This window comes from Excalfactoria chinensis, chromosome 8, assembly GCF_039878825.1.
Source record: "Excalfactoria chinensis isolate bCotChi1 chromosome 8, bCotChi1.hap2, whole genome shotgun sequence".
Classification (NCBI taxonomy): Eukaryota; Metazoa; Chordata; class Aves; order Galliformes; family Phasianidae; genus Excalfactoria; species Excalfactoria chinensis.
In genome coordinates, this window is record NC_092832.1 from 19,192,288 (window position 1) to 19,218,001 (window position 25,714).

The window sequence follows — 25,714 nt, forward strand, 5'->3', positions numbered from 1 at the left end:
CAGCCTCTCCCAGGGACCTCTCCATAGTGGAGATGCACTGTTCTTCCCAGAGTTTTGAAGGCCCATTGTATTGATGATGCATGTCCTACAGCCATCCCCTGAACATCCACACTCCGCTGAATTTTTGCATCCTGTTCTTTGTCCCCTGAGGTGTAGATGAGGATGAGTAGCTCCCATCCTGGGGTTACCTCAGATAATGGGGAAGATGCTCCCAGGAAAATGAATGCACTTCCAATGTGTATTTGCTGACCCCTCCCAGCACGTGTATGGCTCCCAATAGAGTTGACATCCAATGGTGCAGCCATCAGTGAGTCTTGCTCACGCATCCCTCCTTATGTTCTTTAGGGTCATCTTCCCTCCCGTCAATCACAGAATCATAAAATCATTAAGGTTGGAAAAGACCACTAAGATCATCCAGTCCAACCATCAACCCATCAGCACCAGCTCACCGCAGTGCTGGCAGAAGGCTTCTTCCTGAGTCAGTCCTGTGATCATGAAGGGCTTCATAGAGAAGGGGCTGGAGACCCTTGCTCTGAGCATCCCTGGACTCTGGGCCTACCTGGCTGTGATCTTTGAACAAACCAATAAATGAAGTGTAATAACCAAAGCGGTGATTGTTTTCCTCGCGGTAGCAGTGGAAATCTCTCCCCAGGGAGCGCAGAGCTGCCAGCCTCAGGTTTTAGATCACAATCCCACTAACCTTTCTGTCCCTTGGGCAATAGTTTACCACTGCTGCCCTCGGAGCTAGGCACTATTTATTATATATACTGGCCTCTGTGTGTGGCAGTGTGTTCGTAAAGGCTGATTGAGCTGTAAGGAAAAGTACACTCGAGGGGAAGGAGGAGACAAATGCCTGGTGTGGCCTGCCCTAAATACAGCTGATAGCCTCCATGGGTGCTACCAGAGGGTGCAAGACGGTCATCCAAACATGGCCCCAGTGACACAGAGCTCATAGTGACATAGTATCACACAGTACCGCAAGTTGGAAGGGACCCCTGGGGATTATTGAGTCCAACTCCTGGCCCCACACAGCACCACTCAAACCCAAACCCTATGGCTGAGAGTGTTGTCCAAACATTTTGAACTCTGGCAGGTGGGGCCATGGCCACTGCCCTGGGTACGATGGTTGGCACAGATGTAGTTGTTCTTCTCTGGGGCAAGGGAGTGCTACAAGATCTTTCATTTTCCAGGAATCTGCTCCCTCCCCCTACATTTTGCTTTCCTATATAATATTCCATGCTGTAGCCTATAAATGCTGCTCTGAGCCCACAGCCTGATTGAATTTGGAAGCCTTTGTTTACAGATGTCTGGCTGTACAGGGGTATTTATTGAATTTTCCATGAAATGTTGCTCCTCTAATGCTGTAAAGCACAAGCTGCCCACATCAGAGGAGCTGCGTGTTAACGGATTGGGTTACGCAGAGATGCATTGCCCTGTTTCCCTGCGAGGAGAGGAAGGTGGGTTCTGGAGCCCATGTGGGATGGATGCTGTGATCAGAGAGGCTCTGGGGGGACCCTTGGCCCTTGAGAAGAAGAGAACTAGCTGTCCAGCACCTCTACCTGCAGCTAGGGGCCAGGATGTGTACTCATTCCTATTAGCAGAGTGACGTCCCAAGAGTTCCAATGCGAAAAGCAGCCCGTTGTGGGTAATGGTCTGCTGATGGTCTGATGCCAGGGTGTGCTGGTGGGGCTGGAGGAGGTCTGATATTGGACTGCTGGAAATATTGTGGATGTCTCAGAAGATGGATATCCTCAGGAGTTTTTTGTGCCTTTGTTTGAGGCTTGAAACACGGGCACAGCCAGAAGAGTGGGTAATCTTGTAGCATGCCCTTCTGGATGCCATGTAACCATGCTCCATGTTTCCTTGCTCTATCCATCCGACTGACCCCACAAGCAGAGGAGTGACATCAGAAAAAGAAATGGGATTTTTTTTTTCTTTCAACATTTTGAAGGAGCCCCTCAGAGCATCCTCTGACCTCAGTGCATCACATGTAACCTCTGTCCTGGAAGGGAAGTGAGGGAGAGTGTGGTCTGTAGAGGACGTGTCTGGGACCTGCAGCAGTAGTTGGAGGAATGCGTCTTCCTTCCTCATGGGGGAAGAGTACAAAACCATCTTGCAAGACGCTGGGTCAAGAGCCCCAGGATCTCTGATGTAAAATAAATGATTCTCGGGAGAGAGCATGTGTTCACCATGTTAGAAAAACAAGCCCCCTGCAAACAGCACATACCAAACTCTGCCCGGAGGAAGGGACTTCAAGGGTGGACAGAGGGAGCAGTCCAAGCATCAGAGCCCAGCCTGCCCCCCTGTCCTGGCTGGACTTGCACGCTGCCCGGGAAGGAGGCAGGAGGCTCAGGGGCTTGTTTTCTCAGATTTGATTGGTTTATTTATCCTTGGTCCGGGCTCCCATCTGGTCTGACTTCAAACAGGGGTTGCCGCAAAGTATGGAAGCCACCAAGAGAGATTCTGCAAACAACGGTTGTGCAAAGTATATAAATATTTCTGGACATAAAAATGACTCTGTCTGAGCAGGGGTGGATTTGGGCTGGGATGAAGGTTCCATGTCCTGAGGAATGGCTGAGGGCAAGGAGAAGTCTGTGCTTATTGTGGGTTGGTGGATTCAAGGGCAGAACTGAGTGCCACTGCCACCCAATGCTGCAGGGAGAAAAGAGAGCAGTGGGGAAGTCTGTATGTCTAATCTGGATTTCATAGTGTGCATGAGTGTCCACTGATTTGGGGTGCCAAAAAGGGATTTGGGGTTTGTAACTCACCAGAAAATCCAGCACGGCCCATCTCACAGGGGACCTTTGGAACACAGCTGTTGTGCTTGAAAAGTTTGATGCAGCTGCTGGACATGAGCTTTTAACAGGAGATACAGGGAAGAGGCAGCAGCCTGTTGCACAGCTTGAACAGCAATAAGTGCCAGGGCCAGGAACCCTGAGCACTGTGGAGCTGCACTGCTGGTGGCTTCAGATCCAACTGATGATTTGTTAATCAGATCACAGTTTGGTGGCATCCCTTCTGGCAAGAGATGAAAGGGAGAAATGCCACCAGTGTGGTTGCTATCAGGTCGGATAAAGAAGAAGCCTAAAGCAGGTGTTTCTTGAGTTGGGTCCCATTCAGGCTGAATCCTATGGGAACAAACCAATAGATTCAAGTCCAGATGGCTGGCACCCCCATGGATGATTTAACCTCCAGCATGGACATGTTGTGTCCCCCAAGCCAAAGCTCCCCAAAACAGCTGACCCGGAGGGCAAGGGGAAGTTCACTGGGAAGATCCCCTAGGGTCAGTCTCATCTGTTTGGGACAGAGAAGGACTGAAAAACACCCTGCTTACGCACAGCCCTCTGCAGCTCCCAGCAGCAGCTCTGCAGCAGCCCTCAGTTAAACCTGATCCCTCTCTTTAAGGGCCTGCCTGGCACTTAGTGGAGACCATAAATAGCGATTTATAAACGATCTTCACGCCGATGCCTCTGCCGCTGCTCAGACATCAAAGTCTATAATTCACGCCCTCCCGCGTCCTGAGCCTCGCAAAACCAGCGCCTTTGATGTCCCCCCCCTTGGCTACCTGCACGGGGCTGGGCTGCGGGCATCTGCACGGCTTGCGGCCAGGCGCCAGGCGTGCTCTGCAAGGCATTTTATAAGGTGTCTGCTGTCATTCAGCCTGTTCCTGAGCCTGTTCTCCCCTTGGGCAGGACAGCTGTGGAACAATGGGGGCTGGCTGGGGGGAGCTCGCTGGGGGCAGCGGGCAGAAAGCACCTGGCCTCTCCTTCCCCCCTTCCCCCCAGCACCTGCAAATTAATGGAAACTTCTTGCAGTCGTGCTGCCTGTGCTGTTTAACAAGGCTGAGGGAGCAGAGCCAGCTTCACTTGCAGCAATGGAGAAGGTTCCCAGGACCCTACATCAGGCCTGCTCCTGGGGCAGGGTGTTGGTGTAGCCTGTCTCCAGTGCTGCAGTGCATCCTGTGCTGCTCCAGTTCAGTAGTGCTCCTCCTGAAGCCTGGAGCTAGCTGTCCACATGCTTGCTGTAAGAAGGGCACTTCTCTCTTCCCACTACTTCCAAAACTGCAAAATAAAGGATCCACGTCGTTCACTGAGGTCTACACGGTGCAGGTGTCTTTGGGGACACTGTCCTTGGGGCAAGTGTCCCTGAGCACATCTCACCATCGCACCAGAGCTGGATGTACACAGTGTGTGAAACACAAAGTAATCTGTCCATAATAAAAGCTGCTTGGTGTGGTGCGAAATATGCTGTGTTACAAGCCAGACATTGAGAAGTTGTTAGAGGCATTTTGGGGGTGTTGGGAGGATCTCAGAGCATTTTGCAGCTGAGATGGTTAGTTGTTCTTTTATTTTTAAGGGAATGTCTGTAGAAGTTTATAGAGAGACTCTTGCAGGTGCTGTGGGCTGTGAGTGGTGGAGAAGGAGCATGAATCATGTCACTTGGCTCTGTATTTAATCATATCAAACTGGTTTGGTTCTCCAACAAGTCAACATATATTATCTGTGTAAAAAAAGGCATTTTACAGGGCTGGGAGTCTAAATATCATTTATAAATATTTAATTCTACAAGTGATCTTTGCAAAAGAAGGATAGCTCTTCATTATCATACCTGTGTCTATTGAAATATCACCATTATTTATCATCTACTGTTGGTACAGCGTCCTGACTAGGACCTGAGCAGTTACTTGGTACTAGAGGCCACCATGGGATATGGTGCCAGCAGTTGTCCCCTGCCCTGATCCCTGGTGGCAGGAGGTCCTGGGGAACTTGTGCCCGAGCTGGGGGCAGCTTCATGCCATCAGGCTCTTTCTCTTTACCTAAGCTACCAGAATCACTGAAATCCTCTCTGCTGGGGAGTTTGGTGCAGCACTCATCACCCACTGTGCTGTGAAGGTGCTCCATAATCCAGCTCCTGCTACAGCTGCAAAGTGACCCGTGAAAAGCAGTGGCTGCCTCCCATCCCTGTCCCTATCCCTGTGGCTTTCTGCCTGTTTAATCTCCCTGACATTCAGCCCAGCTTTGCCCTGCTCTGTTTTGACTCCTGACAAGCCTTTCAATTTGCTCTCCTCTCTGAAGAGCTGAGAAGCCATTGATAGCTCTCCCCTTGAATTATTGAATCTCGGAGTCAGGTTTCGGGCCCGGGGGAGCAGCCCCACACGCGCAGGGCTTGGAGGTTGGCCATCGATCGGCAGAGCTCAGCAGCAGCCTTGCTGATGGCACACACCCAGTCCTGGGTCCCTGGGTCCCCAAGCTGATGGCTGTGCAGCAGGAAGCATCCTTGGACCTTGCTCTTCTGCAACATCCCTGCAGGTGTTCGAGAATCATGGAGATGTGGCACTGAGGGTCATGGTCAGTGGGCATGGTGGGGTGGGTTGGGGTTGGATTTGGTGATCTTAGATGTCTTTTCCAACCTTAATGATTCTATGATCATATGAATCTTGGAGAAACAACCTTGGGCCCCCTGGAAAAGATGCAGTGATGGACAGTGTCCCATATAAATCCTGCTGGCACCTTACCCCTGATGCCAGGACTTTCCTTTCGTCACCATGACATGGGCTGATCACAGAAGAGATACTCTATTTTGCACTGCAAGTAGACTTGATGTTCTCAGAGGTGGATGAACTTTTTTCCTTCCCATTTGTCATTGCCACCCCACGTACCATGAAAGGGAGCAGGGATCCCTCACACACCAGCCCCAGCCCAACTCCAGGAGAGGCTCGATGATTTCTCCATCCCTTCCTTGCCCACTTAGGGCATTAATCCCTCTGTGGTCCTTCCTAAGAGGCCAGCAGGATGCAAGGGCATGACAAGAGCTGGCCTGAGAGCCAGAGTGCAAATGTGTTTTGGAGCCACGTGGGGGGAAGAGGAAGGGCAAGTGTGGATTTTATTAAGTGATAACACATCTGCAAATGAGATTATGAGAAATTTTCGGGGGCACCGCAGCATTGATTGGCTGGGCAGAGCAAGAGAGGCTATGTGGGAGCATGGAGGAGCACGTGCAACCGGATCCCTTCCATTAGTGTGATCAATAGCCACTGTGTGGGGGCGGCGGGGGTGTTGGCAAAACTGCATAAATACATATGCGAGAAATCACATTACAGCCAAGAGATCTGAGCACAACACAGATAACCCTTTCACCCCAGCACCCAAGGTGGAGGGAGCATTAACCCTTTTGGGTCAGGACGTTGAATGGGGTGCTAGAGTGGTGGCTGAAATGCTTGTGGTTTGGCACAGTGGGAAGAACCACTTCCCCACACTCAGCTTCCTGCAGGCTAGATGTTTCTTTGCCTGTGAGGTCTCCACCCCATGCTGACGGGGGTATCAGCAGACGCTGCCCAGGGAGCTGGTGGGGTCACTGTTCATGGAGGAGTTCCAGTACTGTGGGGATGTGGCACTGAGGGACGTGGTCATTGGGCATGATGGGCGGGCTGGGGTTGGACTGGCTGATGTAAGTGGTCTTTTCCAAGCTTAATGATTCTGTATTTCTATGATTCTATCTCTTCTGCTCCTCCAAGTTCTTGAGAGAGACGTCCGGAAATATCTCCTCACCTTCACATCCCACATTCAGCACAGCTGGGCAAAAATATGCCAGCTGAAGCTTGAGCACCACTGTAGTGCTGCTTGCCCATAGTGTGGTCCTGAGCCCCAGGATCTCACATCTCTCTCTCTGCCCAGCCCCTCTTATCATATTTCTAGCCCCCACGTCCCCCACCCCCAGCCCTTCCAGACCTGTTTTGACACTTCTAATTAGAGGACATTTAACACCTTGTTTTGCTTCAGCCCAGCTTTCGGCCAGACAACACATCAATGGCCTCTGACTTCTCCCCTGACCCCAGCTAAACTGGCAGCTCCGTGCTCTGACACCACTCTGAAGCCATCCATCCCATCCCATCCAGTGAGCTCCCCCTCACCCCACTGCCAGCCCCTGGGGCCTGGGGTGCAGCAGGGCCAGGATGTGGCATTTCCCTTGGTAAGCGCTTTCCTGGATGTGATTTAGAGCACTGAAGCCAGAAGAGAGAGGGGGAAAAAAAAACACACGCTGTAATAAAGTCAGCACTCTGCTTATTAAGGGGAAAAGGCTGTGCTTTACTTATACTAACATTAATTAGACAGATATATAGGGAGCAAGGAGGCCTCCAGGAGATTTATACTGAGCCTCTGAAGATGGATGTGAGGACTGACAGACAGACAAACGGCAGTTCCTGGAGAGTGCCAGCAGTGGGATTTGGGGGAAGTGGTGACAGGGAGCCAAAGGGACAGTGGTATAGGGGATGTAGCAAACATGGGCAGGAGGGGATGCTGGAGCTGCCCAAACCATCTGGGGGTGGCATAAAGCTGGAAGGAGGAGCAGATGGGGAGGAGGTTTCTAAGACCATCCTCAGGGAGGAGCACCCCGAGGGAGGAGGCTGTCTCCCTGCCCTGCTCCGGGCTGCAGTGTCAGCAGAGGTCTTGCAGCAAGAGGCTGTCCTTCACAGTCCTGAAACCTATCATCACCTGCATGCCATTATCTAATTGAGGAGACACTTGAAGCTGCTTATTTTTACTAGAAGACTTTTTCCCCTTCCCTTCCTCACTGTGTCAGTGCAATACTTTCCCACATCCCCCAGCAGCAGGCAGAGAGAAGTCACCATGAGTTTCATTACCCAGGAGCAGAAGGTCTCTTTGTTAACATCTGATCAGAGCTCCATCAAAAACTCTTGGGCTGGGTCTGCTGCAGGGAGACGTCTATGGACTGCATCCAGCTCCCTGTGCCCTCCCTGTGCCCACGGGCTGCAACCAGACCATCAGCACCTCATTCTGCTGATGCTTTCTGGTTTGGATTTCTTCACCCTGAAAAGGCAGGGCCCCCTCTGACCTCCTCCTCCCAACCTGGGTTAAATACAGCAGCTGACTTTGGAGGTGATTAGTAATAAAATTTTAACAAGCATCCATATGAACATCTTTCTGTCACTTTTATGAGGCCATTTACAACAGGGAGATATAAGAGCACCTTAAATCTCCCCCTAACAGCAAGGGTCATGTTAGGGGGTGACAGAGTAGAAGGCCTGGTGTGTCCCATGCCCACTAGTGCAGGAGGTTCTCCCTGTCCCTACAACAGTACAAGTAACTTGTGGTTGTTCTCTTGGCTGAGTGGGGCTGCCCATCTCTGTCTGGGGCAGGAAAAGCAAATGGAATACTCAGGCTGCAGCACAGAAAGGGATGGGCAGGGCAGCAGGAGGGCAGCTCTGGTCCTGCAGTGGATGATGCTCAGACAGAAGGGACAAAAGACAAGGAGAAGTGTCCCAGGTCCCATCCTGGCTAGGTGGCACAGCCCAGAATAGAACCTTGCTGCCCCACGGCCACCAAACCACACTGCTACACAGATGCTCCGTGACAGCTCTTTTGTGTGGGCTCTGCTTCCTGTGCCGGGAGAGCTGCATCGAGCACAACCTCACTGAGGCTTCTGATATTAAGAAAAAAACCTGCAGCTTGCAGTCTGAGATCTGGGCAGAAGTTTGGGTTTGTTCCCTTTTCTAGTTTTGGTTCTTCAAAGAGAAAAAGAAACACACCTTTGTGTGGTGAAATTGAGAAACAAGGAAGCACGATGGGTTTCCTCTGTGTTCAAAATGAGAGCTTGTTTGCTGGAAGCAATGCCTGGTCCTTGCTGGGCAGCCCCTTCCCAGACAGAACAAGAGCTGCAGGAAGAGCCACTTAGACATAAATAGTGGACATCATCATCAACATGCATGGCACCAAGCATCACTAGTATGCATGGCCATGAGCATCACCAGTGTGCACAGAGTGGAACATCACCAGTGTGCTCACCAGTCATGACACCAAGCCTGCAGCCATTCAAGAAGGGTCTGGACATTGCCCTCAGTCATATGGCCTGATTTTTGTGTGGTCCTGTGTGGATGATCCTTGGGGGTATCTTCCAACACAGGATGTTGCATGATTCTATGATACTATGAGCTCTGAGTTTGGCCAACAAGAGAAAAGGAGCAGGACAGAGCCCAGGCCTTGCGCCGTACCAGTATTTGTGTGCCTGCATCCCTCTGAGCATGGCTGCATGTTGCAGTGTGCTGTGGGACAGCCTTAGTACCCAGGTGCTGGAGCGGGGCAGCAGGGACACAGGGGCAGCCCCGCTCTGGGGTTTGAGCCTGCTCCGACAGGAGGTCAAAAAGGCAAAGTTTCCTGGGAGGTGAATTATCAGTGGGAGCGATATCGGCAGGTCAAGCACATCGGTGCTGGGGTAATACAGTTAAGGTGCAGAGCCTTGAAGGGAGCCCGGCCGAGGAGTGCAGCATTAAAGCAATGAGCCCAGCTTAATCTGCCCCAAGTGAGGGCAGTGGGGTCTTTAATATTGTGTCAGGCTTGCAGGCCCTTGTTGGCGGGTTATTCTTCACAGCAGCTAATGCCACCGGGCTAACTGAATTAGCCCCTCCTTCCGCGGGGTGAGCATGGGGTTGCCGGGAGGGCGATCATGCCTCGCAGCTGCAGGGAGAGCGAGTGATGGCCTGGAAATTCAATCAGGTGAGGAGCTGCTGCCATCCCCAAAGGACAGGGAGCAGCCGGACTGGGGAGGAGAGCCCGGGACAGGGACACTGGTGACCAATTCCATGCTGTCCTCAAGCAGGGGATCCTCCAGGAGCCCACCCTAGCTCCAGGCAGCATCACACCTTGCTCAGTGATGGGTGCATGGGTGCACCCATGGGGTGTCTCAACCAAGCTGAGTATTCAGGTGCCAGCTCACAGTATGCTAGTGGTACCTCTGTGCGGTTGGAACGATCACCAAGAGACTGGCTGGCCTGAGGAAATGACTTGGTCCTGGCTTTGCTGTGGGGTCAAGCCACCAAGAGCCTGCACTGTTCTCTTTGTAAAGCCCTGTGGAATCATGGTACCATAGAATCATAGGACATCCCAAACTGGAAGGGACCCATAAGGATGAACAGTCAGAAGGACTGCTGAAGGGCAGGGGTGCATCAAAGGCCACACCAACACTCCCAGAAACCATTTGCTGTCCTTTACACTAAGAAAGCAAAATCAAAACCTTTCAGGCATTTGAATGGAATGGAATGGAATGGAATGGAATGGAATGGAATGGAATGGAATGGAATGGAATGGAATGGAATAGAAGCATTGATGTTGGAAAAGAACACTAAGAACATCTAGTCCAACCACCAACCCATTATCGCTTGGTTCTTGTCTTCAAACCTCTTACCTGGGTGTCAGGGCTGGGGACCGCTCTGCCCTGCAGAGCTGGGGTGCTCAGGGCTCCCCCCATGGGCACAGCTCAATCTGCCCTGGAGCTGGAGCTGCTATCCCTTCATCCTCTCCGGTTCCCATTCCTCTCCCAGGTGCTCCTTTGATCTTCAAACCTGCCCCAGCTCCCTCAGCCCCCTCCCTCACGTTGTTATAAATGGAGGCTTTGGCTGCCTTTAAATAGTTATATCTATCAGACAAGCTCATGTCAGCCATAAATCCTGCAGTAATGATGATTTTCTAAGTGGGTCGACTGGAGCTATTTCCGCTTCAGCCTCAAGTTACTGCACATGTCCCCCCTGCCCCCCCAGGGCCTGGCAGACTCATTTGTTGTCCACCTAATTGTCATTTCTCCCATGAGCACTGGGAAGGAAAAGAGCTGTGGGTCCTCTCTGCCCCCTGTGTCCCTGCCTGGGAGGGGGCTTCAGAGAAAGGTTTTTGGGGGGAAGATGGGAGATGGAAGATGGGGGAATGGTTGCAGCAGCCCACCATATGGATGTCCTTATGCCATGCCCCCCGCCAGTCCCTCCCCAGCTGCACCCGACGTGTGAAAGCTGTAATTGCAAGTAATCCCCCCACGCAGTGCATGGTTTGAATTTGGCGACAACAAGAATGTTGAAGGGAGAAGGGGCGCTGCTCAGGGCCAACATCTGCGTCAGCCATCAAGGCACATCTGGATGCAGCTGCCTGTGCTTGGCAGCCTCACTTGGCCCATGGGGTCTGAATGCTGCCCCTACTAAGGGCAGGGCATGGACATACCTTAGGCTGACACCGCTGCAAAGCCTTGCTGCTGGTGAGCTGTGAGAGGAGGGGTTGCTCTAAGCAGCATCACATCTCCTCCTAAATGTGGCTGGTGCCTGCTTGGGGCTGACCCAGCAGCACGAGCATCCTCTGCCCAGTGAACAATGCTACACTACCCCCCCAGCCCTAGGACAACACCTATGACACCCACCCTGCCCTAGCAGAGCAGCCCAACCTCTCTCAAATGCAACCACCCCCCAGGGCTTCATCTAACCCCGCGGCTTCCCAAGGGCAGTGCAGGTGTCATAGGCATTGTCTCTTTGAAAATTAATTTTCCTGTCGATTTCCTTATTTCTCCTAATTGATGAGGGCCAGGCATTCGGCGCGTTGCCAGCGGCACCAGCCGCAGCCTCCCGTAGGCATCGGCAGAGCCAACAGCACTGAGCACGGAGGGCTAGGGAGTGTAATGAACTCTCAGAGGACTCGTTGCAGCTCAGCCCACGCTCTAGATTAGCTGAGGAATCATCTGGCCCGGCTATTAACTGTCCCATTTAACATCATAAATTATTAACTTAATTTTGAGGAGGGTCGGTGACGGATTGCGTTGATTTTGTCGGCCTCTCTGTGCGGGCGATGCCTCTGGCAGGGCCTGGGGCAATGCCTGTGGGAGGGTATAGGTGGAGGCAGAGCATCCTTGTTTGAGAATGAGCAGCTCTGCCTCAGCTCCCAGCCCAGTGGAGGGGATGGGGACAGTCAGAGCAGGGCAGTGAGAATGCCAGTGTGAGAGATGTCTCTTGGAGAAGAACCGAAAGAGGGGAAAATGTGTATTTCTTGGGTAGAAAAGTTTCATACCGCTCAGAGCCTTTCTCCAGATAACTGGGCAATGGAAAATTTAGGATGTCATCTTTTCTTCTCCTTTCTTTAATAAGAGAGATGTTTGCAGAGCGTGGAGGCGAAGGAACACCCTCCAACCAGCATCCTTTTCTATAACAACATGGAAAAGAATCCATTTGGCTTGTCACAAACCATACAGCCCTCAAGGAGAGCAAGCTCTGAAAACCCCTGTAAAACGCCTCTTTCATTCCAGCATCACAAAAAGGACTTTTTGTTTCCCTGGTGAGCAGCTGTGCCGCTCAGCACCGCCTGTCTCTGCGCCCCAACATGTCCCAAAAGTGCCCCAAACTCACAGCACCGCTGCAATCCGAAGTGCCCAGCACTGCATCCCTGCAGCATCGCTGCTCCCATCGCATCCCTGCACTGAGCCATTCCCCATATGCAGAAGCTGCTCTCGCCAGCGGCCGCGCGTTGCCCCGTGCACAGAAATAAAATACAGCGCCCTGCCATAAAACATGCACTGCTAGTCTATATATTTTGCCATCCCTTTAAAGGTTTTTTTTCTTTAAACCCCTCACCCCAGCCCCCTCCCCGTCCTCCCCCCAAAAAAATTATTATAAAGAATTATTGCCATTAGTACGTCTTTCCCAGTGAAAGGAGAAAATCGCCTCATTCATAATTTATACCCTCAATTACTATTAATAAAGAAATATTTCAGCAGAAAATCGCCTGGGAAAATTACACGTAACATTGCATTAACATTCTATTTGAACATTTTCATCACATTTGTTATAGAGTTAATAAGAGGGATATGCTCCCCTGACTTCTTCATGAAATTATGGGCTGCCTATGATAGTTTAATCTTTTAGACTTTATATAATATATTCACTTTACTAATTGAGCTATCCAAGGAGCAGTTAGGGATGTTCTTAAACGTGGAAGACAAAGTAATCAGGGCCGTGACTTCCTGACTAGCAGATCTTCTTCCGGAGATGAGGAGTGTGCGTGAGGAGAACACTCAGGCCTGTATGTGATGTGCAGCTCCGTGGCCCTTCCCATGTCATAGAATCGTTTGAGTTGGAAGGGACCTTAGAGGTTATCTAGCCCAACTCTGCTGCAGTGAATGGGGGTGTCTACATCACCTCACCTGAGCTTGGAATGAATGGGAGTGAAGGATGGAAGTGGCTTTCAGGCTGGTAAAGTGTCCCCCAAAAGCCCTTTTTGTATTTTGGAGCAGGAGTGGGTCTGGCAGACGTGCCCAACATGTTGGGTTTCTCAGGAGAAATACTCTGTGAAGTCCAGTGTGAGCTCACCCCAAATCTGCTCATGTGACTCCCAACCCATGTCAACAGAGAGCCAAAGAGTTAATGGAAAGCTTTCACACATTGGGATTCATTATCTAGGGCTCTTTGAGCAGCAAAAAGAGACCTGGATGTTGCCAAGCGAGCCCTGCTGAAGGCACTGTGGGGTGAGGCAGCTTAGGAGAGCAGAGTGGGTTGATGGGTTGGTGGGTTGGTCGTTGGGTGAGAGGCTGAGCTCCTGAGAGCCTGGGTGAGCCATTGGTGTCAGGAATGGGTGAGAGACATCCTGAGCCCTATGCCAGGGAAGGAGATGTGGTGTCCTCTTGCTCCATAGCCGAGCCATGGTGGGCAAGCAGCAGCCAGGAATGCCACATCTCCCCATAGTCCCCAGTGGGCTGCTGTCTGGGGCTGCAGGGCTCTGCCATGGACAGGAAACGCAGGCTGTTGGGCTCAGAGTGGGCAGGATGGGCCACGCTGTAAACAGGACAAGGCTTGTAAACAGCTCCAGCTGGGATAAATTTAGCTTATTGGGGCTGCAGCCCCGGTGCAGCAGGACACAGTGTCAGGGCATTGTTGAGGGGAGAACAGGAGAAAGAAGCTGAATAAACAAACACAGCTTGTCTTTTTTATTTCTTTTTTTATTTGTGTGTGTGTGTGTCTCAGCATTGTTATTTCAGCCGGACAATTGCTCTGCAGATCGAGGGAACAGGCTGGAGTTCAAGCAAGCTTGGCTCCCAGTGACTCCCTTCTCACTCTGTGCTTTCATCCTTGTGTCAGTGTGTCCCGTACCGGTGTGCACCAGCATGCAGATGCTCCGTGTACCCCCCTGTGATGTCCTATAGGGGCCCATATGGTGAGACCTCCAAGCCTGGCTTTGGCAGTTGTGCCAAGTTTTGCTTCCCATGCATGCACAGCCCAGCCTAGCACCAATGGGTATCAAGAGGCATGGCATGCTCTGTTCACATCAGTGCATGCCTCTGTGAGCAGCTTTGGAGGTGTGCTCCTGTGCATAGGGGATGCTGCAGAGGTGGATGTCTCTGCAAAACCTGAGAAATAGGGACAGGGACATTTCCCTGACAAAATCAGCCATGGCCTCAGGAGCAAAGGGCACGATTGGCTCTGTCAGTGCTGCCCTGCCAGGACCCAAGTCTTCTCTAAAAGCCATATTTGGAGGCAGCCCAATTTTCACATCTTAATTTTATTTTTCTCACATCTCTCCCTGACACACACACACGTACATACACACACACACTCCTATTGGAAAAACGATTTTAATACCCATGGTGCATTGTCCTGGTGTGATATAAAATCCAATGACATGTGGCATTTGGAAAAGGTCACTTCCCCCATCAGGATTCATTATCCTGCTTCAGCCTGGGAAGCCATGGGGTTGCCCCCGCCTCTGCGGACCCCTTGCCCCCTCCCCAGCTGTGGGGTATGTGGGATGAGGAGATGATGGCAGGGCAGTCCCTGGGCTCTGCTCACTGGTGTCCCCGGAGCAGGAGCAGCTCTTGCAGTGCCCTCAATGCACACAGTTCAGAAGGGAAGTGTTCCCCTTCCTTGTTTCACTTGTTCAATTTCAGAGCGGGTGGGTTTGGGGGGGTGCCCCGCTGGGTCAGTGCTCACCACCAGTGAGGAAGAAATGAGAAGAGAAAGCAGAGCAGCCCAGCAAAGCCCAGCTCCTTGTTCACACCAACCTGCTCCATGCTGTCTCATCAGTGCTTGCACTCCCAAGAAAGGAGTCACCTCTGCCTGGGCTGCAGGGTCTTTGCTCTCTCTCATAGGCCACTGCTTAAATGTGGTCCCTGGTGAAGGTTACAGGGGATGCAGAGCTGGGGATGCTCACAGTGCTGTCCCATGGTATTCTCAGTCTTTCCTCTTTCCTTGGGCTCATTTCTGCTTCCCCATCCTCATCCAGTACACAGCCACCTCCACAGCCCTTTCCTATCCCAGGCCAAAGCAACTCCCTGGGAAGGGCAGGGGAAGGACGAGCGTTAGCAGCGCATGGTAGACACAACCCTTTGCAAGGGGCAAGGCATCCCATGGGGCGGGCAGGGGGACTGGGATTTCACACCTCCTATGTGCTCCCTGGGTTCAGACTGTCACCTCTGTGACCCCATTCCCACCCGCTGGAGAGAGGGAGCTGCAGAAGGGCAGAGGCTGGGGCAGGAGCAGGATTTTTGCCCAGTTTGTGTGCTTTTTGCAGCAGGGAGCAGAGCTTGATGCCTGCTGAAGATGACTTTTCAGAGTGCTGAGGGTGATGGTGAGCATAGCCCCTTCCACCATATAAACACCAATGAGTTATGGGTACCCCAGCCTCTAATTATGCAGTCAGCCCCAAATAGGCTGTGTCTAACGAGGCTGACAGACTAATATCTCAAGAGCCCTTAATGCGTTATCATCTCTTGCTGTATGACCTCATATTTATAACTGCTCTGGTGGGAGGTTGAGAAATGTCCTTCTCTCCCCCCAGCCCCCTCCCCAACTTTCCTCCCCCCCTGGAGCAGCAGCTCTTCAGCCTCATCTGTTAGGATCAGGAGGAGAGAGGCGACTTCTCTCCATCCATCACGGGCTGAGTTTGTGCTATTAGATGATTAAAGGCATTTTTTATAATATTTGGAAGAGGCTTTGAAACGTCTCTCAAACAGGGTGATGAATGCCCGCTTAACCCTTTCCTGGCTGGCGGAGGGGCGGTTGGGCACCACAGTGACAAGGTGTGATTCATGGGCACCTGCAGGAAGCAGGGGGAACGTGGTGGTTTCTGAGGCTCCAACGGCTCCAGCAAGAGGAAGCAGTGCCTGTCCTCTCCCCAGTGCTTACACAAGAGGGCCCTGGGGGAGGGGGGTGGGGGCAGTGCACGCATGGCAGAGCCCCCTGTCCCATTCTGCACCAGTGCAGCTGTTCCCTTGTCTCTGTCTCTCCATGCCCAATCCCAGTGTCTTGCTGCCATCAGCCAAGTCCCACTCCCATAAGAAACCACAAGCATTGAGATCCATTGCTGGGATGCATCCCTTCCAACTTGGGATATTCTATGATTCTATGATGCTGCAGCCTTGCTTGGAGTTGGTCAGAAAGATGTATGGGGACAATGGCTGCGGGTGCCCCAAAGCCGAGCCAATGCCAGATGGGTGACATTGGCCACGCTGTGTCCTGGTGGGAGTGGAGGTGTCACACACTGGGGAAGGAACCCCCTGCTCTGCTCACAGGCACAATATTTCATAATCCCCATTTCTTGTCGATTGATTGCCAGATAGAAGCGACAGCCAAAGAGGGCCCCAGGCGTCTGCAACTGCCACTCATCGTATGATTTTAACTCTCCCCCTCTGTAAGTTGGCATTCTTTTCTTGTTGTCGTTGTTACCTAAATACGTCTTTTCCTCCCCTCTCCCCCAAGAATGGTGCTGAGAAATCCCACCGTGCTCCTCAATTTGATGTTGAATGTATGAGTAGCTGATAAGGGTTAATGCATGATTAAGAGACGTTTTATTAAAATGGTTAATCTGTCATTAGAGAGTCCCAGAGATCAATAGATTTCTTATAGCCACAGCCTACAATCATCTTTAGCACCAATGACTGTGGGCTTAAGACCCCGAGCAGCACGCTTAGGGGAGCCAGTCACCTCCTGCCACCTCTGTGTGCCCCTCTGTGGTCCCATCCTCCCAAAGAGAAGCAGTCTGGTCACCTCCCAGCCCTTGTCCCAAGGTGCCGATCCAATGGGTACTGCTGGTGGTCACAGCCCTGTGTCCCCTTTGAAATGCTCTCCCCTTCCATGCACCCATTCTGCCCCTGGGGGTGCCTGCTCTGAGCCATGCTCTGCAGATCCCATGACAAATCCCAGAGCCACCAGGATGCCGACCCCAGCCGTGCTGTTTAGATAGGCTGACAGCAGCACGGCTGAGCCAGAGCAGGCGGGAGGGCATGGGACAGCATCCTGGGATCTGGGAAGAAATGGGTCCTGTTGGGGTCACCCAATACAGTGCAGTGAGTCCCGTGCTGGGGGGAGCAGGGGGTATTGGTAGCTCTGCTCCCTTGGAACAAGATGGTACATGTGAAATGAAGGCTGAAAATGATGTAAGTTCATCCTGTTATTTTCTGCTTCTTTTTCTTTTGCTCATCTGCTCATCCCATTGCCTCAAGTAACCCAGTCATAAATCCTAGTGCTCCTGCCTGCCCCACACGTACATGCCCAGTGCTCTCTCTCCCCCCCCCCCCCCCCCCCCCCCCACATGCTCGCCATGAGGCTAGGGGGAAATATTCCAGACCCTCTGGGTCCAGCCCTCTCCTTCCCAGCCCCCCCAGTGCTTATTTCTGGGCCATTATGTTCAACAGGGAGAATTTGTTTCTGTCCAGAGCAGATGTCCGGACAGTCTCAAACCTCTGAGGATTTATCATCCTGAGCTTTTGTTTGTAGGTCTGTGGGACCTCTCTGCCCCATAGCCGAGCCCTGATGCTTTGCTGTCTCCTCTGGGAGACCCTTGATGAGTGGTGAGGTATTGGTGCAGGCTGCCCGGGGAGGTGGTGGGATCACTGTCCCTGGAGGTGTTCAAGGGATGTGGCACAAAGGTTTAGTGGGCACGGTGGTGGTGAGCCGGTGGTTGGATTTGATGGTAGGACTTAAAGATTCTATGATTCTATGAGTGGGCACCCTACAGCCACCAGCACGAGATGTCCCAGCATTGCTCTGGAGGCCATCAGACAAAAGCAAAGGGGTGCAGGGCTGCTCCACCACAGCCCTGCTGCCCCTTCCCCTCCCAGCCACTCACATTCCTCTGCAGCACCGAGGAGGGGGCCAACCTTTGGCACCTTTATTGACACTCCCAGAGTTCATACCGCCACTCTACAATCTTTCCCCGAGATTATTAAGAATTAATGGATCGCTTTTATATTCCCCCCAGTACCCGGTGCTGCTCCGCGACAGGCGGTGGGAGGAGGCAGGGAGCAGGGAGGAGGGCGGGGTGTGTGTAAAAAACACACTGATAAATGTTAATTACTCTTTTACAGCCCTTGTCAAATTCCAAAGCAAGTCGTAAATTCATTAAACTCTAACGGATTAAGCACATGCAGCTTATTTAGTCGCCATAAACAAGATCATTTGGATGTTGATTTTCCCCTTTTTATTACTCCAGCAGAAAAGGGGAAAAATCAGATCAGGGAAGCAGTTGGTGGTTACCAGGGAGTCAGAAAAGTTTGGATTTATGTAATATCTTGTGTTGTTGTGTTGTCACTCTGCGGCAGCTCACGGTATCTCCCAGCCCTTGGGCTGTGCCCCAATTGGCCAAGCCTGTATGGGCAAGGCAGGGAGCGTAGAACAGAAACAGTAAGGTTGGAAAAGAGCTCTAAGAACGTCCAGTCCAGCCTTCCACCTACCACCAATACTGCCCACTGAACACATCCCTCAGTGCCACCTCCCCACGGTTCTGGAACACCCCCACAGACGGTGACCCCACTATGTTCCTGGACAGCACTGCTCTTTATGAGAAGAATGTGTTCCTAACATCCAACTTGAACCTCCCCTGGCACAACCTGAGGCCATCCATTCTCATCCTGCTGAGGGGCTGCTCCAGAGCGGGGTCAGGCAGAGCAGAGATGGGTGCTGTCCCATGGTGTGGTTGTGCTGGGCTGCCTTTTTGGTATGCCCTGTTGCAGTGGGATGTTCCCAGCTGAGCCCAGCAGCAGACGAAGGCATGTGAGGAGGGACACTTGCTTCCACTAGCAATGTGGGGGGGAGCAGGCACCCACTGCTCTGAACACGGGAACGGGACCCAAGGTCTGGGCCCTACATTGCTGCCAACCTACTCTGCATGCTCGCCATTCTGCACTTGCACTTGTTAATAATGCAGGCTGACCTCCTGAGCAGTGAGAGCGGGGAAAGGAGAATGAGAGGAGGGTCACGGAGATTAATTAATACTCAGGGCTCTAATTATGAGTTTCTTCAACACCGGGCTTCTAATGAGGAACAGGCACTGAGACAGCTCTGTGTCCCGCTGCCCCACTGCCGGCCCTGCCAAGATGTCTCCTGCATCCCAGCAGCACCAGCGGGGACACAGCCAGCCCCAGCCACTCTCAGCACATTGTGGGAACAGGGTCAGGAGGTGGCCCAGAGGGACCCTCGCAGCCCTGCAGTGTGCAGGTTAGGATGCTCCAGCACCCAGCAGCTCCCAGCAGTGCCGTGCAGCAGCCATGAGCTGCAGGCAGCAGAGGGAACTCTACACCCCTCTCTGAGTGCTCTCTAAGCAGTAGCTAACAGCCACTAGCTAATAACTTTATGGCTTCAAAGCAGCTCATTTATCATGCTGAAGTTTGTTTATACACTACTTATATGGCGCATTATAGCAGATCTGTGTTTGGCTGATAAATTCCCAATGACAAGCAAGGCTACCAAAGGGGACCCACCAAGTCCAAAAGACCAGTAGCTTTTTCCTGAACTCTGCTTTCTGAGATAAGGATGGTTTTTCCCTCTTTTGTTTCACAAGGAGAAGGGAAAAAAAAACAACCAACCAAAACCAAAAAAAGATGACAACTTGTAAACCCCAAAAAAGCATTAAATAATTCTCATTCCAAATTGAAAGTCTTGTTCCATGTAAGTTTCCCAGTGCTGTGGTCCATGTTGCAGGTCAGAGGAGGAGGAGGGATGCCTGGGGAAGGTGGAGAAAGTGACGCACATGGGACCATACCAGGAGATTTGTGTATGTGCGGAGTGAGCACTGACAGGTTCCCAAGGGATCTGGATCATAGAAGCACAGAGCTGGAAGGAGCTGTGAGCATCGCTGAGCTCCTGGCTGTCCCGATGTCCCATGGATGTCCCTGGGAATGGTGTAGCTCAGTCCCTTCTGCCTTCAGGAAGCATGCTTTGGGGGCAGCTTGGCAGCTTGCTAGTCGTATAATGTTTGCCATTATTTTGTCATTGTTTTTTTTTTATTGTATTTGTCAGTATTTTGAGGCTGTGGGTGTTTTGTTGCTGAGCACAGCACAGCTGCTCACCTGTACTGGGTTAATCACTTGAATCCTGCTAAAAATAATGACCTTCACATTCTGGCTGGCTCTATCACAGGAGCCAAACCCACTTTGCAAACAGTGCTGAACTCGGTCTTCTGACTCCATGCAAACAGGATGGGTCGGGATTAGCGCTGCTGCAGCAGCGGGGAAACTGAGGCAGGAAGCAGACAACATGCTAGGCTGTGCTCTACCTTTGCTTTGACCATCAGATCTCACCCTGCTCCACTTCCCATGGCAGCTTCCACAGGTCTCACCTGGGATGCCTTAGCTTCCCTCTGTGAGGGATAAGTGCAGGACATCCCAGCCTGCAGCATCCCGCTGCCTCTCAGCCGCTACCTGTCGCACCCCATACCTGCTTCTGTCCCAACCACGAGGCTGCATCTGTGGCTGCACGTCCCGGTCCTGCAGGCTGTAAATACTGCCAGTGTGTCGGGGAGGTTGAGCGGTTTATGGCTCAAGGTCAGGCCCATGAATCATAAAAAGGTGTCGGAAGGAGCATTAACTCCTAGCCTTCGCTCAGTCGCTGTGTGGTTTCAGGCGGGGCCCCGGAGGCAGTGATTAAAGGGTGCACCTTCCCCTTTCAGTTTTACGGTAAAAGGAAAGCAGTAAATTAGAAGCCCACAGGCTGGGGCAGGCCAAGTCCCAGCAGTGCAGTGCCTAGGCAAGGATCAACCTTGAGAGCCCACGGCTGCCCCATGGCACAGCCCTGGGCAGGACCCAGCCCCTCCATGTGCCCAGTGGCTCGTCCTCAGCTCATCCCTGTCCCAGTCATGGAATCACAGAATCATTAAGGTTGGAAAAGACCTCTAAGATCGCCCAGCCCAACCCCAACCCACCCCACCATGCCCACTGACCACGTCCCTCAGTGCCACATCTCCACTGTTCCTGAACACCTCCAGGGACGGTGACCCCAGCGCCTCCCTGGGCAGCTGTGCTACTGCATCATCATTCTCTCTGGGAATAAATTGTTGCACATATCCAACCTGAACCTCCTCTGATGCAACTTAAATGTCCCTGCCCATGGCAGGGATTAGAACTAGGTGATTTTTAAGGATCTTTCCAACCCAAACCATTCAATGATTCTCATGGTGGGATTCCTGTTCAGCTCCAGACCATGGGGTGTGTGGAGCTGGGGGGACTTGGGTGACACCCAGCACTTCAGGTCCACCCTGCATGACCGTGACAGGGAGAGCAAACGTAAGCCTGCCCCCAGATGCTGACATTTCCTATAGCTCATCCACGGCACCCTCCACAACCGCTGGTCGCAACCCACCGCTGTGTTGTGTGCCAGCTGAGGTTGCCACCGGTGTGCAGCGGCGTTTCCAGCGCCCGGAGGCTGCGGGGACCCAGCCGGCCTCGGGTAGGGCTGCCACCGCCTGCCTGCTGCCGGTAATAGCAGCGGCCGCAGGGACGCGACGGGGCCGTGCCTGACCCCGGAGATCGGAGCGGGGCTGGAGGTGGGCTGTGCTGCAGGAGAAGCTCCGTGTCCAAAGCCGGGGCGAGGCATCGTTTGTTTTTTGCGGAGGGAAACAAGGAACTTGCCAGGAGAGAAAGTGCTTCTCGCTGCCCTAAAGAACCCAGCGTGCTTTTCCCCCCTGGGGAATGGCATGGCGGAGGCCTGAAATTGACGGCGCTGCCAGCACTGATGGATGGCGCAACGGAGGGAGCAAAGCGGGTCAGCAGAGCAGAAAGGAGCGCAGACAAAGAGGCAGCGTCCCCGGCTCCCAGCCGAGGCGGTGACACCCAGTGCCGGCGCGGTGCCCACAACAGCCCCGGCTCTGTTGCACGGCGTGCTGGCACAGCTGGGGTACCTGGGTGCACCCCGTGCTGCTGCGCTCGCCCCAACAACAGCGGCCTTTCTTCAGCCCCTGCACAAGCTGCCATTGTTCAGGCTCTTCCCTGAGGTCCTGCTGCTCCCAGGAGGATTTTCAGCATCTCAGAGCCGCTGGGGCTTCACTCGTGTTGATAAAATGGCCAGATTTGGGTTTTTTTTCAGGCAGTGCCACAGCAGGACACCTGGCTCCTCCCAGCAGTGCTGCTGTGCCAGCCCACAGCCTCTCCTGCCTCAGTTTCCCCACTGGTGGCTGAGGTCCCTTTGCAGATGTGCTGTGCATCCAGAGATGTTGGAGAGCCCTACTCTCCAAAGCCCCGCTGCTGAGTGTGCTGCCATGCTTCTCGTTGCTCCCATAGCCATGAGGAGTGCAGGGAAGGGGCTCAGCTTCAAATCGATGTTGAGCACTGTGATATGAATCTCTTATCGCTGTTGTCATTGTAATGGCTGGGACCAAAATGCTGGGCTGAGCGAGAGCCAGATCTCAATGTGGCTGGGGGTGAGGAGGAGATGGGCACAGCAGGAGATGGGGTCCCAGCCTTGGGGCTGCTCCAGGTCCTTCCCAGCTCCTTATAAGACAAAAGCTCCTAATTGCAAGGGGGGCAGGAGAAATACAGGAGTAAAGGAATGGGTCTTGCATGCCCAGGCATGCTCAGGGTGGAGTCACATGCAGAAGGGCAGCCCAGAGGGCAGTCATTGCTCACCAAGGCGAGGGGAAGCTTCCTGCTCCCACCACCACAGCCTCTGCCCCATTTCCCCCAGCCCTTCAGAAGCAACTTGGGCATGCAGCTCTCACTGCTCTGCTGGCATCTGGAGGTACAGAAGCAAATGAGCTCTGGACCAGAGCTGGGGGCTTCTAGGCTTTTGTTCCCATCAGAGCCCAAATGCAGCTTTTCCAATGGATAAAGCAAAGGGTGCAGGTGGCAGCAGCATCCCAGTGACCTGATGGATGCGCTGAGCAGCAGTGCTGTCCCCACTGAGCCAGCAGACATGCTCTGTGTTTAACCCCTCATACTTGTCTGCTATGTTTTATTAACAACTGTTGATTGGGATCCCAAGGTCACCCGTCTGTGCAGAGACACAGATAAAATCTAACACTGCTGCAATCCCCTACATCTCCAGGCCCACCGATCTCTCGTCTATCTGCAATCTGTCTTACACCACACTTCCTTCAGAGCTGGGAAGCTCTGAAGCTATGGCTCTGGATGCAGGTTGCACAGTTGCTCAGCATCGGGGAGCGGATGGTTGGGGTGCTGCCCTGGGGGTTTTGGCCATTTAATTCCAAGAAGAGCACTCTGTCAGGGTAAGTGAAATTGGCCTGATGCAAGATTTATTAGTGCTTCTTTCCCTCTGCCTCCTGCTGGGTGCTGTGCTAAGATCCCATACCACACAGTCATCTTGCTAAAGCCAAGAGGAGCTTAGTGCTTAAATGGTTTTCTTGCTGCTGCAGAGTTTAGTGCTCGCCATGAAGCTGAGACCCGGCTGAAGTGACAAACAGGGTGGAGGGAGGTGGGAAAGCAGTGCTGTGCAGCAGGGAGCCCATGGGTGCCCCATGCACCTTGTGTGGTGCACATGGGCCCGGTGCCACATTCCCCTGTCCATGGCATGGAGACTAACTCAGCTCCGGTGAGAGGCGCATCTGTCAAGCTCTAAGTTTAAACCTCTTGGGAATGCTTTCATTAAACAGAACTAATGTGAAAAATCAGAGCTTGCCCGCATTTTTAGCCCTTGCTCTTCTGGCTCTGGCAGCCAGTAGATCTACACACATGAACACGCTTTGGGCTCGGCATTAAGCTGACCACTCCGGCTGTATGTACTGCTGGGACACTGCTGCAGTAACCAGCCGGCTCTGCAGATGGGGATAGCGGAGCTGGGAAACCAGCCCCGGCTCCAGATGGCACCTCGGGAGGTGGCCCTGCGGCAGGAGGGCACTTTGCTCCCCCGCACAATGCAATGATAGCAGCCAGGGCTGCCCCAGGGATCCCATGGGTCGCACAAGTCAAGCGTTCCAGCAGGATCCAAAGAAGAGGAGGGTGGTTTTATGGGTAGTGATGGTATTTACAGCCCTGCAGGCTGAGGCGCTGATCCCCAGCTAATTGCATCGCGGTCCCGAAGGCAGCGCTGGCCCCATCATTTCTTTGCAATACTCTTGACTGACCAACGTCCCATGAATTAGGGGTGGCTCAGCATTCTCTTGCTGGTAAGGTCTTCAGTGGTTGTCACTGTGGATTGAGACTTCCCTTCATGGGAAGGACCAGAGATTGTCCCTTCACCCCGCTCTTTGCTTTGTCCCCACACTGCGGTACCACAGGCAGCCCTGCAGCACACCCCGCATTTTTTTCCCATCACCTGCCACGGGCCCCGCATGTTTCCATTTAGCCAACATAGTGGAAAGCTGTAAAACATGTGTCTGCTTCCCAAGGAGGGAGAAAAAATGACTTCAACAGCTTGGTCCAGTTAACAGCTCGGGCTTTCGACTCCACTGTTGGCTTGGCAGGGACTTTGCTGCATGCTCTGCACTAGTTGGACCAAGGTGTGCATCTGGAGGGAAGGACGCATGGGGAAGGATATTTTGGGGATGGGCTGCCCCAGGAAGCGGTCAGCAGCAGTACTTTCCACCCCAACATCCACGGGCTCCTCCCAGTGCAGCTCCCCATCCATCCCATACATTTACCTAACGCTAATGAGACGTATTGATTGGAATGATGGGATTTGTAAAGGTCGCAGGGTTAAAGTACATAAAACCAGCCTTTCTGGAGCTGCAATATCAGGGCCGATGGGTCTGGTGGGAGAGATTAAAGGCCTCGTGCTGCAAGAATGGAGAGAGCTGACAGCAATTACATTTCAGATGTGTGCATAGTTATAACTCCCTCCCACAAGACAGGCGGCTGCGTCCCCGCACTGCAGAGAGGGTCTACAGCCCCCAGCTCCCTTCCAAAGGGAAGATTTTGGTATAGCAGGTCAGGGAATGAAAGGGGGAAAAGAGCGGCTGGCTTTCTCTTTGAAGAGGCAGTACCTTGCCCCATCCCTGTGGCTGGGCTTGGGTGCCTGCTTTGGCATTCCTAGCTAAGATAGCGTAGGGATGCTGTAACAAAATCATATCAGTGGCAGCTCAACTCCTAAAGCACTGCAGTTCCTTTTGTGAGAGCAGGACTCCCACTACTGGTAATGAGCTGGCAGCTCGTTAGAGACAGATCTGTCCCCTGGGGAGGGCCCTCCATCCCCTGCAGCTCCTGCATAAGGGCTGGGAGGTGCACAGCCCCTCACCCCGAACACTGCAGGAGAATAGAGTTGGTTGGAGGACTGCCCTGGTTTGGGGTCAGGTGCTGGGGAGCTCAGTCCCTCATGCTCAGCCCTGGGCTGCTCCCACCAAAGGGACTTAGCTCCTGGGGAACCTCCTCTCAGCCCATTATCCCTCTACAGCAGAAGGAACACCCATCTCCATATAGTTCAGGCATCCCTGAGCTTGCTCTGCCTTTATTTATCCCTCCCACGCACTCTCCTTTGCTCTCTCAGATGGTAATGAGTGGTTTTCACTGGGAACTAAATGAAGTTGATTGCCCACTGGTGTCTGCCATTAGTGGTAATTAGTTAAAACATCAGAGTATAAACAGTAAATTGGCTCTAATAATTAATACTAGCACTCAAGCATATGAGAGACACAGAGACTGGGAAAGAAGCAGTGGCAAGCTTGTAAAATCAGCTGGGGCTGTTTTAATTAAAAAAGAAGGAATGTAAGTAACACAGTATTGGAAAAAGGACAAAAGCCAT

At 52.6% G+C, this 25,714-nt stretch overlaps 1 protein-coding gene across 8 annotated transcripts in view; it reads left to right on the forward strand.

Moving 5' to 3' along the window:
* The window catches only part of RNF220 (ring finger protein 220), a 159,918-nt gene that overhangs the window by 46,744 nt on the left and 87,460 nt on the right, over window positions 1–25,714 (forward strand). For 4 of the 8 annotated variants that reach the window (XM_072342846.1, XM_072342852.1, XM_072342848.1 and 1 more), the window contains exon 3: window positions 16,368–16,442. The exons of the other annotated variants lie outside the window; for them this stretch is intronic. In XM_072342846.1, the coding sequence (XP_072198947.1) occupies window positions 16,368–16,442 (75 nt within the window). The remainder of the gene's footprint in view (window positions 1–16,367; window positions 16,443–25,714) is intronic. 8 annotated transcript variants of the gene reach the window in all.